The 19,861-nt window shown below is 36.4% G+C and overlaps 1 protein-coding gene across 2 annotated transcripts in view; it reads right to left on the bottom strand.

Moving 5' to 3' along the window:
• The window catches only part of GOSR1 (golgi SNAP receptor complex member 1), a 47,335-nt gene that overhangs the window by 3,571 nt on the left and 23,903 nt on the right, over window positions 1-19,861 (bottom strand). For both annotated transcript variants that reach the window (XM_045487771.1, XM_045487772.1), the window contains exons 7-8: window positions 9,076-9,105; window positions 1,969-2,051 (exon numbers count right to left, since the gene is read on the bottom strand). In XM_045487771.1, the coding sequence (XP_045343727.1) occupies window positions 1,969-2,051; window positions 9,076-9,105 (113 nt within the window). The remainder of the gene's footprint in view (window positions 1-1,968; window positions 2,052-9,075; window positions 9,106-19,861) is intronic.

The raw sequence follows: 19,861 nt of genomic DNA on the forward strand, positions 1-19,861 counted from the left end.
TTTTATTACAGCTGCTAGAAAAGACCCCCTTTCCATGGGGATTTTTAACTGGCAGAAGGTGATTCTTCTAGCCATCTCTATCACTATGTGGAGAAAACCTCTTTGAGAATGAGGCTAATCACAGGAAAGCAAAGATAAGAGATGGAGTAGGTAGGGGGAAAAGAGAGAGGAAAAGCAGATTCTTGACAATAAAATCTGAGCTCCTGAATTGAGCCATGCCTTAGGTTAAATTCTACCCCTGAATTTTAGATAAATATGAACAAATTAATTCCCTCCTTTCCCCCCTTAAGTCAGTCTAAATGAGGTTTCTGTTACTATCTCTCTATGGAGTCTCGACTAACACACGCATTTTGTTTTTGAACCCACATTTTTCCAGAATTATTATAATTTGTGGTAATGGCAAGATGATACAATGTATATAACAGTACTCTGTAAACTGTACAGCCCTATGTAAAATATAAACAATTATGGATATGTTATTTTGCACTTAGGGTGACAAAACAGGAACAAAATTCACAAAAAGTTGGAAAATACAAAATACACTTCAGGATATTCCTTAGGGAAGTAAGTATCAAACTAAAAGTGACCTTAAATTATCTAGGACCAGGGTACCTGGGTGGCTCAGTCAGTTCAGTGGCTGACTCTTGGTTTTGGCTCAGGTCATGATCTCACTGTTCATGAATTCGAGCCCTGTGTCAGGCTCTGTGCTGACAGTGTGCAGCCTGTTTGGGATTCTCTCTCTCCCTCTCTCTCTCTGCTCCTTCCCTGTTCATGTTCTTTCTCTCAAAATAAATAAACTTAAAAAAAAAATTTCTAGGACCAGAAGGTACTCAACTTTTTAGGCCCTTCCCCTTACTAATTGGGGAAGGAAACTTTTTCTCTAAAAGTCTTGACTTCTCAGAGAGTAAACAAAATGTTTCAGAGTAGCAGGCTTACCAGTTTCCCCACTGGGTTTCATGTTAGTATTAGTAATCCTAATTCAAATCAGGAAACTCAAGAATTAAAAATGTAGAGGTCACAATTAACAAGCAGAGAATCTATTCTAATGTTCAGGTTGTGCATAACGAATCACAATGAAAATACTCTAACAGCAGTTACAACTCATCTACATGTACGGCTGTCTCCTTCCTTCTCTTTCTAAGAATCTGACACTGACTTATTCTTCAAACTGGAGAAAGAAGTAATAAAAAAGCATATAATTTATGATGTTGAGGTAAGAATAATATATACTGTGGAGTTTTACTGGGGTGCCTGGGTGGCTCAGTTGGTTGAGCATCCAACTTCGGCTCAGGTCATGATCTCATGGTTCGTGGATATGAGCCCTGCGTCAGACTCTGTGCTGACAGTTCAGAGTCTGGAGCCTGCTTTAGAGTCTGTGTCTCCCTCTCTCTCTGCCCCTTCTCTGCTCATGCTCTGTCTCTCTATAATAAAACATTTTTAAAAAACTTAAAAAAATAAAAAAACATTTATTTATTTATTTTGGGAGAGAGGGAGGGAGGGAGAGAGAAGCGTGAGTGGGGGAGGGGCAGAGAGCGAGGGAGAGAGAAAATCCCAAGTAGGCTCCATGCTGTCAGTGTGGAGTCCGACCCCGGGCTTGATCTCACAACAGTGACATCATGACTTGAGATGAAATAAATCAAGAGTCAGGTGCTTAACCAACTGAGCAACCCAGGCGCCCCAGGAGTTTTTAAAATGTAAAATAATTTGAAAATTCATATTTATAATTTTCTAAATCTACTAATGTCAGACTTCTGGTGTAGAATCTTTTACAGATAGTACTAAACAGTATCAACTTTTATAGAGTAGGAATGCAAGGCATATTCATATGTAACTATTGATGCTCTCAACCACTATTGATGATGGCAACCTGACCAAAACCAAAACCAAAACCAAAAAAGCACACACACAGACCCCCCACCCCCACCCCACCTCAAAAACCTAGAAATTTCAAACTTTCAGAAAGGATACTGGCCAAAGTATTCATTTTGCTCTGAATTGACTTCAACATTCCTCTCTGTGAAGTCATATTTTCTTTTGTTGCCATAGCAATGCTGAAGGGGGAAAAGAGAAGATAATTACGTTGACATTTAAGATTATCCTGCGCAGATCCATCATATTCTTAAAAGTGAAGAGAAAACTAAGATGGGCAACATCATCTTGAAAAGCACAGGCAAGAAAAAAATCATTTCCCAAGTCACCTTCCCCCTGTCTTTTCCTGAATGTCCACTCCATCCCTACTGCTATCTTCTGATGTCTTTCTGGACAGGAGGCCATTTCCTGTGATTTTTCCCAAAGTAACAAATGAAATAACAGAGAAATCCCTATTACAAAAGCTTCTTAAAATGGTTTTGAAAGGGCCAGCTACTAAAAATATCTTTAATCAGGAAAACTGTTGAGAGAGAAGTAGGAAATTATAATCATAAAAAAAGAACCAAAAGTGTTAACACATCACAAAATACCCATATATAACCAGCCCTTAACTTATGAAAAGATTATGTTCCAGAAGTCTACTTGAGAACCATCTAGGCAGATTTTAGGAGACACATGCAACATTATGCTGGGTTTCCAAGCCAGGTGACAAAGGTTATGCATTCATTAAATGACTCAAAGAGATGGGGGAATGTCCCTTCTCTTACAGACTATACTATAGTCTCTTCCATGTGACTATTCTGATGTCCTGTTTAAAAGAATCTCACTTAATATCTTTTTGCTTTCATGCCAGGATTAACTTCAACAGTCTTATCTCCCTGGGCATTAGAATCCTAGAGGATAGGTCAGTACCCATTTTTATATATAACACACAGGAGAGAGCTATAGATACTGATAACATAAAAAACAATAGGAAACAGAATGTCCTTGAATAATTCTGAAAATATATCAAGCATTGAAAAAAAAGAAAAAGCAACAGAGATGAAGAGATTCTGGGAAGATGATGATCAGAGCACAAATTCCTGACCCTATCGCTGGTCCAACTTCCTCCATGGAGGAACACATGAACAAAGGCAGATATGATGGGGAGGGGTCCATCTGAGATCCCTCATTCTTTTGAAATATCCAAGGAAGAAAGCCAGGTAGGCTATACTCTCTCAAGCAAGGGAAGAACCAAGGAACTGATGGCAGGGAAGACGAGATTTTTCTTCAAGCCTGGGGCAAAGCCCTAGGTTTCAATTCACCCTAAGGAACCCAACAATGGAAGATATGGACGTGCGTGAACAGGAGCTACAGTGATGCACTGAACTGTAGCTGGTAAAGGGTGGTACACACAACCACAGAAACCTATGAGCCAGGAGCTGACAGTCCGTCAGATGGTGTGATGCCCAGCCCTAAAGAAGAAAAAACTGCTGGGGCACCCACTACCACCTAGTATGCCACTGCTTAGGGGTCTAATAGCCTGACCTATCTGGGAGCTGACTGAACACACTCTTGAACAGCCAAGACCAGGTATCCTATTGGAGGAAAATGCTAGGAGTACTCTAAGCAAATGACATATCAAAACTGAAATTTCAAGATTTGAGAAGGCAAAGAAGAAACAAAAGTGTGTGGGGAGACAGATCAAAGGATATATATTAGAGCGCTGTTTGGAATAGTAAGAGACAAGCAAACAAAAACACCCCCCAATGGAAACAACATTGGAATGGTTTAACAGATTATGATACAAAGAAACTATGAAATAATATTTGGTTATTAAAAAGAATAAGTTGGCATTATTTCTATTAAACTGGAGGAATGTTTATGATACACTGAATAATTAACGAAGCCACAGAATGTGTAAAGTATGAATCCTTTTTTATTTTAAGCAATAAAACATCATTGTATATGTTTGTATGACAATGAGAACATATTTAGAAAGATACACAACTGTCAGTGAATACAAGTTACTTAGGGGATAGGAATGGAGGGACACTACCAGATGAACTTTTCTTTACATTTTAGAATGATTTAAATTGCTAAAATAAGAACACTGTACTTTTCTAAACTATACATATCTCACAAAGAAAATTACAGGAATTCCACCTGAGTGATGAAGAAACGTGAATAACATTATCAGCGCCAAATCTACTGTAGTTATTTGCCTCAGTACCGCTAGGAGTTAAACATGATTTATAAAAGTTTTTCCCAGATCCTAGAAAAGATCAAGATTTAAAGGGATCAGGTATCTCTGAAGGCAAAACTGTGAAATAGGGCTAAAAATGGAAATTTGTGCAAGGAATTGCCAGACCCCTAAATTATCTTCCCTGAACAACACAGTCAGGTGACTGCCCCCAGTTCAGTAGAAGATCTAACCTAGAAAAAGAGACCTTAAAGATCCTGACATTTTGAAGTTCCCCACAAAACAACCAGGTCCCTTTCTGATCATTCATTGTAAGGCCTACTACTTGGCAAGTCCCACCACCCATGTACAGAGAACTAGCTTCCAATTACTGGATTTTCTGGAGCCTCACCCTTAAATATGAACAAAGAATCAAGAATCACTACAAGTTTGAGAAGGGCCTCTAACAGAGATGCAAATAAAAACTAGCAAACAGAAAAGTGAGTCTGAGGAAACAGAGGCAATAACAGAAGTTCAAGAAACTCTAAAACCGAATTATATTTAATGTCTTCAGAGAGAGAAAGAAGGTATCACACCCATGAAAGACATAAATGTATGTGTGTGTGTGTGTGTGTATGTGTACGTGTGTGTAAGAGTGTACCCACCACTGAGAAAAGAGCCGGTATAAATTTAAAAAAAGAATGGAAATAAAAGTGTAACAGAAATCTCGAAAGGACAAACTGAGTAAACCCCTCAGAAAGTAGAAAAAAAGATAAGTGGAAAACAGAGAAAGGGTAAAAAAAGGAACAGAAAGCCCAACATGTTACCTTTTAAAATTAAAACCAAAAAAAACAGAAAACAAAAACAGTGAAGAAGGAGGTGGGAAAATGAGAGTTTAAGAAAATGTCTCAGAACTGAAGAGGAGTTTCCAGACTGTAGGAACTCATCCAATGGCCAGTACAACGAACTGGAAAAGATGCATGATAAGGTTAAAAAACACCAAAAGCATAGGGAAAAAGGGATAATCCTAAAAGCTTCCAGAGGAAAAAGGCTCATCACGTACAAAGGAACAGAAATCTTAACTGGCACTGAACTTAAAAACAATACTGGAAACAATGTCATCAAAAATTTCAAAATTATTCCTAACTTAGCTAAACAATGAATCAAGAATAGATGTGAAAAGTCCAAAAGTTGTACCTCCTGTTCTTTCTCAGGAAACCACTGAAGAACGTGGTCCAGCATAATGAGGGAATAAACTAAGAGTTTATGGAAGACACCAAATCCAAGAAATAAGTGATCCAATAAAGGAGGTCACTGAGGTGTCTGGGTGGCTCAGTCCGTTAAGCATCCGACTCTTGATTTTGGCTCAGGTCATGATCTCATGGTTGGTGGGTTTAAGCCGCCAAGTCGGGCTCTGCACTGACAGTGTGGAGCCTGCTTGGGATTCTCTCTTTCCCACTCTCTCTCATAAATAAATAAACATTAAAGAAAAAATGGAGGTCATTTTAAGGTAATGGGGATACAGCATCCCAGGACCAGTGCAGGATGGCAGGTCTAGAGAACAACCGTCAAGATTAAAATAGAAGGAAGCAGACAATGTTAACTTTACACTGAATTTTAGATCCAAAGAACGAAAAGAACACAAGAAGAGTCCAAAATAACAACGTCCTTTGCATCATTAGCTTTTTTTTTCTAAGTTTATTTATTTGTTTTGAGAGGAAAAGAAAGCACTAGTCAGGGAGGGGCAAAGAGAGGGAGAGAGAGAGAATCCTAAGCAGGTATGTGCTGTCAGTGCAGAGCCTGATGTGGTGTTTGAGCCCATGGACCATGAGATAATGACTTTAGCCCAAGGCAGATGCTTAACTAACTGAGCCATCCATGTGCCCCTGCATCATTAGTTCTTATTCATAATTTTTCCCTTAAGTGTGTGTCTATGATAGAATGTAAGGTATTTAAAATGAGGCTTTAAAAATTATTTATTTATTTTAATGTTTATTTATTTTGAGAGGGGGAGGGAGGGGCAAAGAGACAGGGGGAGAGAGAATCCCAAGGAGGCTCTGTGCTGTTAGTGTAGAGCTGGATACAGGGCTCAATTTCATGAACCATGAACCTGAGCCAAAATCAAGAGTCAGACACTTAACCAACTGAGCCACCCAGGTGCCCCTGTTTTATTTTTTCTATATTTTGTTTTAGAGAGAGAGAGAGCATGCATGCCAGCGAGGGAAAGGGGCAGAGGGAGAGAGAGGGAGAATCTTAAGCAGGCTCCACACTCAGCACAGAACCCAGCATGGGGCTTGATCCCATGACCCTGGGATCAGGACCTGAGTCAAAATCAAGGGTCGGATGCTCAACCAACTGAGCCACCCAGGTGGCCCTAAAATGTGATTGTTTTAATATAAATTTGTAAAGTACTTTAAAACAGGTATTATGGTCTTGTATAAAGTGACACAATTTCATTTAAAGCTAGGCTGAGCATCTGAAAGCAATCTTTGAATCATATATTTATGTTTTTTTACACTGGGACTATCACTATCTCCCATGCACTCTGACTCAGAAGTAGATAAAGAAGATTAAAAAATAATTTCCACAAAGCACTTTGTATTCCTTGGAGAATGGATATTATCATCATACATTATGTTATTATCTTGGTGAATATGCATGATTGCCAGTACCACACAAAGTATATCTAGACATACTTTCCCATCTCACTGCATCATCTGGAGTCAAGCTGAGTGAAATCTAGACCGTTGTTATTTCAAGGGTCAAATACTCAGAGGCAAAACATAAGCTCCAAATAATATATAATGCTTTTAAAATGATAAATCATTGATGTGCTTACTGGAACTTTCTTACCTGTTGTGTAAACTAAACTCAGACACTTATTTTTTCAACAACAGACAATATCAGTTATACATTTAAAGCTTAAGAATAAGTTAATATTAAAAATATCAGTTCTTTACAATTAAGTGATGCCAGAGTCTATATTCAGTTGTGTACATATTCTTAAAATCTATTTTTTATCTCCAAGAGTAAAAAGTAAATTGTTACATATAGAATATGCAAAAACAATTATCTGACACTTAAATTTTATATTATCTATAAGTAATCATAACTAGCTTTAGAATCAATAAAAATTTACTTGTGATATCTACCAGATTTTGAAATAAAGGGAAATAGTGAAATAAAAGACCTTATAATTATATTATTTTGCTTTTACCTAGCAAAATAATAGTAGCAGTGATTCAATGGTTCTCAAATGTTCCTATACTAGGAAGTACTCCAAATTTTTTATACTTATATTACCAGCCCTTAAATAGGCCAGCTTTGAATTGAAAAGCTTAATTAAGACAGCCTGGCCCAAAGAAGATCAGGCAGAAAGAGGAGGGGAAAAAAGGAAGAAAAAAGGAAAAGGAATATAGAGAAAGTTTAAGTAAAAAGTCCTTAGCAAATGCTATCTTACTTTATGTGCTGTTGAAAGGGAAGGAGTCACAAGGAAAATATTTCAGTTGACAATTAGGCAATTTTGCAAAACCTTTGCCCAGATGGACAACCCAATGCATGCAATTTAAACAAAATCCCCAGATATGATAACTACACATTATTACAAGAGATTATAATTTATTAAATAATGATAGAAACATTATAATCTACTAAATAAAATAAGAATCCATGAGCCTGTATCAATATAAATGCATACTTAAAATGTGAACAATGAAATATTTAGTGGTAGAGAGGCATCATGTCTGCAATTTATTTTCAGGTAGTTCAAAAAGCGAAAAGTGAAAAAGCAAATGTGGCAAACTGTTAACGTGTGGGGAATCCAGGTGAAGCGTATATGGGAATTCTTTGTACTACTGGAATTTTCCTAAAATCTGAAATATCAGAAGGTACTGGGATCATGACCTGAGCCAAAATCAAGGGTCGGATGCTCAACCGACTGAGCCACCCAGGCGTCCCTGACAAAGCTACCACTTACAGATTACCTAGTATCATTCACACATTGTATTAGGCATTTTACTCATTATCTTTCATCTTCACAACAATTTTTTAGGGAGGTATGATCATCAATCCCGGTTTTTGAACACATAAGAAAATGAAGACTCCAAGTAACTTAACCAAGAACAGGTATCTAATAAGTAGCACAAACCAAATCACACTCCGAAGCTTGTACACTTTCTACAAGGTGGGAAATACAGTAGTAGCTTAGATAGAGCTCTGGTCCTAGAATTACAGAGATTCAGGTTTGAGCATTTGAATCCTGAACACAATTTATCAATCATGTCACCACAAGCAAATAACTTACCTTAATTTCTTTTTTGTTTTGGACAGTGTTTATTTCATGGGTCATTAAAGAAATTAAATAAAATAAAGCATGTAAAGCATTTGAGATAATACCAAGGCCTACAGTAAGAGTACATGTTTGCTGTTGTTTCCATGTACTTCATCACACCTTCCCCCAAAAATGCTTTAGACATTGCTGAATTCTAACTGTAGAGATCATATCTAGTTCATTTACTTTTTTACCATCATAAGATAGTATCTAAAAATTCACCAAACCTAGAGAATTAAGTAGTTCAAACCAACATAATTGTCCCTTACCTTAAGCAATAAACTACTTCAGTGTTATTACAGATAATACTAAATATTACTGCAGCACATTTTCCACAGCTGCTGTGACTGAAACCCAATCTACATAAATGGTATATACACCAAATCACATGTCTAAGATGGTTTTCCTTTAAAAAAAAAAAAAAAAAAAAAAAAGAATAAAAAGACTGAAGCTGAAAGTACTGAGTATGAATTAATCAGAAAAATTAACCTTGGTAAGTCAGCTTAATTCCACTAATTCTTGAAACAAACATTTTGTGCTTCAAATGTCTCTTATAAGTGAAAGACACAGTAAAAATTCATCACAATCTAGTGAAATTCCCATCTCTAAGGATGATAAATGAACTTTAACCCTAGTTACAGGGTTAACCTGATCTGTTCACTTATGTTGCAAACAAACAAAAAACAATAGAGTAAAACAAATTTTTTTTTCCTACCTTATTGTCTCTTCTATCAGACGATCTGAGCTGCAAATAAAATGAAAATTAAAATTCTGGAATTATTAAAGCACTTTAAAACTTGTACTTAATTTTTCTACATTTTAGAGAATAATTTTTCAGACATTTATACAAACAGAATACCCAGACTTTTGAAAGCATCTGGAGTATATTCTGGTCCCCGAAATAAATTTAATTTATCCACATATATAATTTTCATCTTACTTTTGTTAGCTTAAATCTATTTCTTTCACAGAGATACTTGATGACTAAAGACAGAACAGGGTTTTTTTTAAAAAATGTTTATTTATTTTTGAGAGAGAGAGAGAGACAGACAGACAGAGTGCAAGCGGGGTAGGGACTGAGAGAGGGAGACAGATTATCCAAAGCAGGCTCCAGGCTCTGACCTGTCAGCACAGAGCCCAATGCAGGGCTCAAACCCACAAACCGTGAGATCATGACCTGAGCTGAAGTCAGATGCTTAGCCGACTGAACTGCCCAGGCACCTAAGACAGAACAGTTTTAATGACCGCATAAAGACATGAAACTTCTTTAATCTAGATAGCTCAAACTTGTCACCACCATCTATTCAAAACTTAAGAATTACAACCAACTTGTTGAGGCAGGATAAGGAAATATAGTTCTGATGCCTATAAGAAGTAATTATTTACACCTTAAAGTTCCTTCCATTTTGGGGAAATAGTTTTTTGTTTTGGAAACGAAACCAAATTTCAGCTTACAAAATTTACAATTCAAGAATCTGAATAAAGATACTAAATGCACCTTTGATCTGTACAATGTTTGCCTTTATGCATCAGACCTTGGAAACAAACAACTCTATTTTAGGGAGGAATTTATAGGTATTTAAACTGGTATAAAGGTGCTGCTTTACAGCAGAAAGTGGGAAAACTAACTCCTAAACATCTGCATCTGCGCTGCACATGCAAGGTGCACAGTAGGTTCTCAACTCAATATCTGCATATTTTCTTCCAACTGCTTCTATACAAAAGAATTTCTAGGTTCACTGTATAAAATAACTTGGGGTTTCATAATAGGAAACCTAAGTTACTGCATGAACTAGGTGACAAAGATGAGCTTTAAAAATACCATAAAAGGGGCACCTGGGTGGCTCAGTCAGTTAAGCATCCAACTCTTGGTTTTGGCTCAGGTCATGATCTCACAGTTCGCGAGACTAAGCACTGTGTCGGGCTCTGTGCTCACAATATGGAGCCTGTTTGGTATTCTCTCTCTCTCTCTTTTTCCCTGTCCCTTCCCTGTTCACACTCTCTCTCCCAAAATAAGTAAATAAACTTTAAAATAATAATAATAATAACAATAATAATAATAAAAGGATCATACATGATGATTAAGTGGGATTTATTCCAGGGATGCAAAGATGGTTCAACATTTACAATCAGTCAATGGAATACACCACCCTAACAAAATGAAGGATGAAAATCACATAATCATCGCAACAGATGCAGAAAAAGCATCTGACAAAAGTCAACATCCATTTATGATAAAAACTCTCAACGAAGCATGTACAGAGGAAATGTACCACAACATAATAAATGTTACGTACATGGCAAGCCCACAACTAGTATCATTTACGATGAAAAGCTAAAAGCTTTTCCTCTAAGATCAGAAACAAGGATGCCGACTCTTGCCACTTTTATTCAATAGTTTTAGAAGTCCTAACCAGAGCAATTGGGCAAGAAAAAGAAATAAAACGTATCCAAATTTGAATATTATACATAGAAATATATATATATATCTATAATTATATCTATATTACATATAGAAAACCCTAAAGACTCCATCAAAAAACTTTAGAATGAATTCAGAAAGCTGCAGAATATAAAACTCATAACTCAAAAATTGGTTGTTTCTAAACACTAATAATGAACTATCAGAGAAATTAAGAAAACAATCCCATTTATAATTGCATAAAAAAGAATAAAGTACCTAGGAATATATTTTACCAAGGAGGTGACTTATATATTGAAAATGACAAGACATTAATAAAAAACACTGAAGAAGACACAAATAAATGGAAATATATTCCATGCTCATGGATTGGAAGAATTAATACTATTACAATGTCCATACTGTCCAAGGCAATATGTAGATTCAATGTAATTCCTATCAAAATTCCAGTGGCATTTTTTTTTTTTTACAGAAATGAAACAAACAATCCTAAGATGTATAAGGAATCATAAAGGACTCTGAATAACCAAAACAATCTTGAGAAAGAAGAACTAAGTTGGAAGTACCATGCTCCCTGATTCCAAACTATATTACAAAGCTATAGAAATTAAAATAGTATGGTACTACCATAAAAACAGACATAGATCAATAGAAAAGAAAGCCCAGAAATAAACCCATGCATAGACAGTTAATTTATGATAAAGGAGCCAAGAATATACAATAGGGAAAGGGCAGTTTCTTTAATAATATATATACATTATTATATATATATTATATATACATACATACACACACACACACACACACACACACACTCACAATGGAATACTACTCATCTGTAAAAAAAGAATGAAATCCTGCCATTTGCAACAACACTGATGGAGCTAGACAGAGTATTATGGTGAGTGAAATAAGTCAGTTAGAGAAAGACAAATACCAAATGACTTCACTTATATGTGGAATTTATGAAACAAATGAGTAAAGGGGAAAAAAAGAGAGAGGCAAACCAAGAAACAGACTCTTAACTATAGAAAACAGACTGATGGTTACCAGAAGAAGATGGGTAGGAGGCCAGGTTAAACAGGCGATGGGGATTAAGGAGTGCATTTGTGATGAGCATTGGGTGTTGTATCGAAGTGCTGGATCACTATATTGTATACTTGAAACTAATATTACACTGTATGTTAACTAACTGGAATTTAAACAAAAACTTTAAAAAATTATTCAAAAATCAATCAATGTAACTCACCATATATGAACAGGCTAAAAAGCATTTGACAAAATATAACACCTATTCATGAGGAAAATTCTCGGAAAAATAAGAATAGAGGGTATTTCCTCAACTTGATAGAGTATCTACAAAAACTTATAGCTAGCATTATACTTAACAGTGAAAGACTGAACATTTCTCCCTAAGACCTGGGACAGGGCAAGGAAGCCCATTCTCACCACTCTTATTCAAAAATAGTGCTGGAAGTTCTAGGCATGCAATAAAGCAAGAAAAGGAAATAAAAGACATACAATTGGAAAGGAAGAAATAAAATTATCTTTATTTGCAGATGACAAGACTGCCTACACAGAAAATCCCAAATAAACTATATAAAAACTCCTAGGGGCATCTGGGTGGCTCAGTCGGTTAAGTGTCCAACTTCGGCTCAAGTCATGATCTCGCAGTTCACGACTGCAAGCCTCGCGTTGAGCTCTGTGCAGATAGCTCAGAGCCTGGAGTCTGCTTTGGGTTTTGTGTCTCCCTTTCTCTGCCCCTCTCCCACCCACACTCTGTCTCTCTCTCTCTCTCAAAAATAAACATTAAAAATTTTTTAAATAAAAAAATAAAAACTAGAGTAAGTCAGTTCAGCAAAGTTGCATTACAAACATGCAAAAATCAACTGTATTTCTATGTACTAGGAAAAAACATGTGGACACCAAACCTAAAAAGACAATGCCATTTATAACTGTTCAAAGAAGAAAAACATAGATGTAAATCTAACAAAACCTGTATAGGACTTGTATAGGACAATTACAAAATGCTGATGAAAGTAATCAAAGAAGATCTAAGTAAATGGAGAGACACATCACATTCAGGGATTGGAAGACTCAACAAAGTAAAGATGCCAATTCTCCTCAAACTGATTTACAAATTTAACACAATTCCTAGATATAGATAAGATCACTGTAAAATATAGAAGAAAGCCAAAAGAATTAGAATAACTAAAGCGATTCTGAAAAAAGAATAAATGAAAGTCAGTTTACCCAATTTCAAGACTTATTACATATCTACAGTAATCAAGACTGGGTGGAAAAAAGACTGTGTTACTGGTCGAGGGACAGACACAGAGATCAGTGGAACAGAAAAGTGCCCAGAAATAGTCCCACAGAGATATGTCCAACTGATTGTTTTTTCTCATTTAGATCTCATAAGTAGCACTTGAGGTGGATATCTAAGAGCTGATTTTTTAAAATACTGAAGTGAAATCACGTAACATAAAATTAACCATTATAAAGTGTACAATTTAGTGGCATTTAGTACATTCACACTGTTGTGCAAATAACTGACACCACCAAATACAGGTGAGGATACGGAGAAACTAGATCATTCACACATTAGCAGGAATGTAAAATGGTAGCCACTCTAGAAAATAATTTTAAAACTAGTTAAAAAGTAAACACGCAACTACCATACAACCCAGCACTTGCACTCCTGGGCATTTATCCCAGAGGAAAAAAAAATATGTTCACACAAAAACTTGTATGTGAATGTTCACAGAAACTTTTGTGTGTTAACAACCAAAAGCTGGAAACAACCCAGAAATCTTTCAATGGGTGAATGGTTAAACAAATTGTGGTACATCCATAGTATGGAATACTACTCAGCAATAAAACAAAACAAAACAAAAAACCAAACAAAACAACAACAAAAAAGGTGCTAGTGATACATGCAACAAGCTGCTCGAAACTCCAGAGAATCATCCTGAGTGAAAAAGTCAATCTGAAATGGTTATATACCATATGATTCCAGGTATAAACAACATTCTTGAAATGACAAAATTACAGAAATGGAAAACAGATGAGTGGTTGTTGCCAAGGGTTAATGGGGAAGGGAGAGGCAGGAGGGAAATAGCTTTTAAAAGGGAGAATAGGGGGACACCTGGGAGACTCAGTCGGTTAAACGTCTGACTCTTGATTTTGGTTCAGGTCATGATCTCACAGGTTTGTGAGTTGGAGCCCAGCATCAGGCTCTGTGCTGACAGTGTGAAGCCTGCTTAGGATTCTCTCTCTCTTTCTCTCTCTCTGCCCCTCCCCAACTCTCTTTCTCTCTCTCTCTCTCAAAAAACATATAAACTTAAAAAAAAATAGTAAAAAAATAAAAGGGCGATGGAGAAACCTGGTGGTGATGGATAAGCTCTGACAAGTTTATCACTATCTTGGTTGTGATATATAGTGTTATAATTTTACAAGATGCTACCTCTGGGTGATATGCACATGAATCTACAATTAACTCAAAAAGTGAAAAATTTAAAAACTGAAGTGTTGACCAATGTACCAATTCTAAGATTAAATATAATGGTACATACCTTAAATAGTATACACTGGTGAAGCAATGTTAAAAAAAAACAACAACAGAGAAACTACTGTGTGGAAAATAAATTTTTAACTAAACTCAACTGAATCTGCCTAGACAGTAATGCAAAAATACAAAGCTAAGCATTTCACACAAATCATGAGAAAATCAGCCAGATATACTTCAATGTTAGTTATCTGATTTCTACAAGATTTGAAAATACACTAGCATTTCTTTTCTATCTGTTCTCAACCATAGATGTCAGAGCTAAATTTCAGTAAACTAGCTAATAAATTAGTCTAACTATTAGACTCTGGTTGGAAAACAAAGTCATTATGTTTTCTATTCAAAGACAATGTCCTTGCAGAAGTTGAAATGCCCACTAAGGAACAACTTTCTATATCATGACATAGCAAGAAAATTCTTTGATGTTGTTTGTAGCACACAGATATAAGCCTTGGTTTATGTAATAAGTATGTTCCTTAAAAGATATCCTTTCTAAAAGTAACATTTTGGCCAACTGAAATCGTATTTTAAATGTAGTAAGGGGGCGCCTGGGTGGCTCAGTTGGTTAAGCGTCCGACTTCGGCTCAGGTCATGATCTGGCAGTTTGTGAGTTTGAGCCCCACGTCGGGCTCTGTGCTGACGGCTCAGAGCCTGGAGCCTGCTTCGGATTCTGTGTCTCCCTCTCTCTGCCCCTCCCCCACTCACATTCTGTCTCTCTCACACAAATAAATAAACATTAAAAAAAAAAAAAAATAAATGTAGTAAGGCCATTCTACTTACATAAATCAAATTAAAAATCTTACAAGGCAAATACTCATGCCTCCATTCTTTGTTCTTCATATTTTTTTTGTATAAAAATAGATCTTCAATAATAGGTTTTCCTAAACTGTTTTCACTGAGATAGGTCATTTTATATTTCTTTTTTTTTTACGTTTATTTATTTTTGAGACAGAGAGAGACAGAGCATGAACGGGGGAGGGGCAGAGAGAGGGAGACACAGAATCTGAAACAGGCTCCAGGCTCTGAGCTGTCAGCACAGAGCCCGACGCGGGGCTCGAACTCATGCACCGCGAGATCATGACCTGAGCCGAAGTCGGCCGCTTAACCGACTGAGCCACCCAGGCGCCCCATGTCATTATATATTTCTGAGATTCACAACTTATCTTCATATAATGGTAATTTTACAGCATCATCTGAACTGCAGTCAAATAAAAGAGTTTTCCGGCTTTCCCTAAAAAGGAAACCAACCTAATAATAGGTTTTACTTATAAAGAACACTAAAATTATAATCCCAAATATCCTATTCTATGGAGGAAGGAGGTCCTCCCTCCCCATGGTATCCTTCATTTATACAGTGGCACATACAGAGGAAGCCCAGTGATTTTTAAATTTCTTCTCAGACTGCCCAAAGTCTCAAAGTCCTTAATTAGCTAAGCCCTCCACTGACTAAACATCATTCACTAAGAGCATCCTGGATGGTGTGGATACCCATTTAACAACAGAATGGCTCCATAAAGACGGCATAATCTAGTAAAAGTCAAATTTAAAACTGCTTTCCTTTGGGGGCATAACATATACAATCAAGTGGAATTATCCTTCTTAAACAAGCACTTCATAACAGCCCACAGGCATTCATCTGAGTCTGTAATTAAGCAACAAGTTTCTGTTTCTTTCAAGACCAATTTGAACTAGCTGAAAACAATGAGCCAAATTTCATCACTAATTATTGTATGGAGGAATCACTAAAGCCACATTTAAATAATTCTCTTTTTTAAAATAATTCATTTCCTCCAACATACATATTGCAAATGGTACCAATTTCAGGAATGAAAATGGGATTTCAAGCACATTATTTGAAAGCAATTTAAACCAACAAAAATAAGAATGTGGCAAGATCACTCAGATAACACCTAATTAGAACCCTCTTTTATTCTATTAAATAAGTAAACAAGTAAATAAGTAAAATAAGCAAGTACATAATAAATACAATTTTAAAACTGAACCCTTTATAAACTGCAATCGATGAGGCTGTCACCCACTAATCCTACCATTTACAACAAATACTGTAGTAATGTAGTCTTTCACTTATAGTTAACCAGAGAGGCCTTCAAGATCTGGGTCTTATTTCTGTATAAATATCTCTTAAAACATGTTAAGTGAATATAATGAAGCTACAGTAGGATACAAAAACCTGTTTCAGGGGCGCCTGGGTGGTTCAGTCAGTTAAGCGTCCGACTTCAGCTCAGGTCATGATCTCACAGTTCATGGGTTCGAGTCCCGCGTTGGGCTCTGTGCTGATAGCCCGGAGCCTGGAGCCTACTTCTGATTCTGTGTCTCCCTCTCTCTCTGCCCCTCCCCCGTTTGCAGTCTGCCTCTCTCTCTCTCTCTCTCAAAAATAAGTAAACATTAAAAAAATTTATATTAAAAAAAACTATTTTAGAGCTAACAGATGTTTATTTTACAGATAACATCTGGAAGATACAGAAAAACAAAGATGGAAATAGAAACTATTTGTAATCCCTCTTCCATGAATACTGTGGTTTATTTCTTTCCAATCTGGGTTGACCAAGAATATCTTTACTTGCTTTTGTGTGTGTGTGTGTGTGTGTGTGTGTGGCTTATTTGGCACAGTAATTTTTAAAATATTTACATGAAGTTACCTAAGGACAAAAAGTAAGGCATGTGACAGACTCTGAATTCTAATTTAGGGAGAGAAAGAAGAGAAAAGTAAAAGCTAAATTATTAGCAGTGAGTTCCCGGAAAGTCACTTCTTCCATTTTTTAAAATTAGTAGACTTATTTTTTAGAAGAGTTTTAGTATTCAGTAGAAAGTACAGAGTTCCCATATACCCATTTTCCCCCACCTATTATTATTTTTTTAATATATGAAATTTATTGTCAGATTGGTTTCCATACAACACCCAGTGCTCAACCCAAAAGATGCCCTCTTCAATACCCATCACCTACCCTCCCCTCCCTCCCACCCCCCATCAACCCTCAGTTTGTTCTCAGTTTTTAAGAGTCTCTTATGCTTTGGCTCTCTCCCACTCTAACCTCTTTTTTTTTTTCTTCCCCTCCCCCATGGGTTCCAGTTAAGTTTCTCAGGATCCACAGAAAAGTGAAAACACGGTATCTGTCTTTCTCTGTATGGCTTATTTCACTTAGCATCACACTCTCCAGTTCCATCCACGTTGCTACAAAGGGCCATATTTCATTCTTTCTCATTGCCACGTAGTACTCCATTGTGTATATAAACCACAATTTCTTTATCTATTCATCAGTTGATGGACATTTAGGCTCTTTTCACAATTTGGCTATTGTTGAGAGTGCTGCTATAAACACTGGAGTACAAGTGCCTCTATGCATCATCCCCCACCTATTATTAACATCTTTTCGTGTGGTATCTTTATTACAATTGATGAGACAATACTGATAGTTAAATAAAACCCATAGTTTATATTAGGGTTCACTCTTTGTGCTGTATAGTACTACAGGTTTTAACAAATGCATAATGTCATGTATCCATCTTACAGTGTTATGTAGAACAGTTTCACTGTCCTCCTGTATGCTCCACCTACTCTATCTTCTCACTCTGAACCCCTGGTAACAGCTGAACTTTCTGCTGTCTACAATTCTCTTTTAATGCTTATTTATTTATTTTGTGGGGGGGGGGGGAAGGGGAAGAAAAAGAGGGAGAGAGGGAGTATCCCAAAAAAGCTCTGTGCTGTCAGTACAGAGTCCAACACAGGGCTGGATCCCATGAACATGAAATCATGCATGACCTGAGCCGAAATCAAGAGTTGGATGCTTAACCAACTGAGCCATCCAGGGGCCCCTCTACCATCTACAGTTTTGCTTTTTGTCACATAGTTGGAATTATACAGTGTGTAGCCTTTTCAGACTGGCTTCTTTCGTGCATTTAAGGCTCCTCCATGTCTTCAGGGACTTGCAAGTTTACTTTCTGTATCACTGAATAATATTCCATTGTACAGATATACTACAGTTTATCTGTTCATTTACTGAAGGTCATCTTGGTTGCATCCAAGTTCTGGCAATTATGCATAAAGGTGCTAATAAACATTTGTGTGCAGGTTTTTGTTTGAACATAAGTTTTCAATTCATTTAGGTAAAATACCAAGGAGCATGATTTCTGGATCATATGCTAAGACTATATTTAGTGTTTTAAGGAAGCTGCCAAAGTGGCTATATTGTATTCCCACCAGCAATGAGAGTTCCCTCTGTTCCACATTCTTGCCAACATTTGGTGCTGTCAGTGTTTTGGATTTTAGCCATTTTCATAGGTGTATGGTGGTATGTCGTTGTTGTAATTTGCTATTCCCTAATGACATCATGTTGAACATTTTTTCATATGCTTATCTGTCATCTGCTTATCTTCTCAGATGAAGTGTCTGTTAGATCTTTTGCTTACTTTTTAATTGTTGAGTTTTAAGAGCCCTTTGAATATTTTAGGTAACAGTTGTTCATCAAATATGTGTTGTGCAAATATTTTTTTTTCAGTCTGTGTCTTGTCTTTTCATTTTCTTGACAGTATCTTTGGCAGGGCAAAGCAGAAGTGTTTAATTTCAATGAAATCCATCTTATCAGTTTTTTCTTTCATAGACGGCATTTTTATTTTTAGTATTATTTTTAATGTTTTTTTTATTTTTGAGAGAGAGCATGCGCACACAGGGGAGGGGCAGAGACAGAGGGTGACAGAATCTGCAGCAGGCTCTTAGCTGACAGCAGAGTCCTATGTGGGGCTCCAGCTCACGAATGGTGAGATCATGACCGGAGCCAAAGTTGGCTGTTCAACCAACTGAGCCACCCAGGTGCCCCCATATATGGTGTTTTAGTGTTGCATCTAAAAACTCACTGCCAAACCCAATATCATCTAGATTTTTTCTACATTATAAAACTTCTAGAAGTTTTATAGTTCTATATTTTACGTTTAGGACTATGATCTGTTTTGAGTTATTTCTGGGAAAAAGACAGTGTTTATATTCGTGTGTGTGTGTGTGTGTTTGCATGTAGGATATCCAATTGCTCTAGCACGCTTTGTTGAAAAACTCTTTTGTCCACTGAATTATTTTTGTTCCTCTATCAAAATCAGTTGATTATATTTGTGTGCATCAATTTTTGAACTCTCTATTCTATTCCATTGGTGTATTTATTCTTTCACCAATACCACACTGTCTTGATTACACCCAACATACAATATATATACAACAGAAAATCAAATATAAATGGAGAAGAAGTTTTTGTTTCTTTTTCCCTTCTCAAAGTATTTTAATCAAACATTTTGGTGCAAAAAATACTTTTTTAATGTCAACAAATGTGTTCAACCATAGCAGAAACAGAAAGCTTAAGAAAGAATGTGGGGATGGTAGTTTCCATAGTCTGTTCTTTAGATAAATGGTTTAAGAAGACTGAAAATCCCCCCAAAAAAACTACCCAAATCACAAATCTATGAATTAAAGAAACATTTTCCAAAAAATAAAAAAATAAAAAAATA

The sequence above is a fragment of the Leopardus geoffroyi genome, chromosome E1, assembly GCF_018350155.1.
Source record: "Leopardus geoffroyi isolate Oge1 chromosome E1, O.geoffroyi_Oge1_pat1.0, whole genome shotgun sequence".
NCBI lineage: Eukaryota > Metazoa > Chordata > Mammalia > Carnivora > Felidae > Leopardus > Leopardus geoffroyi.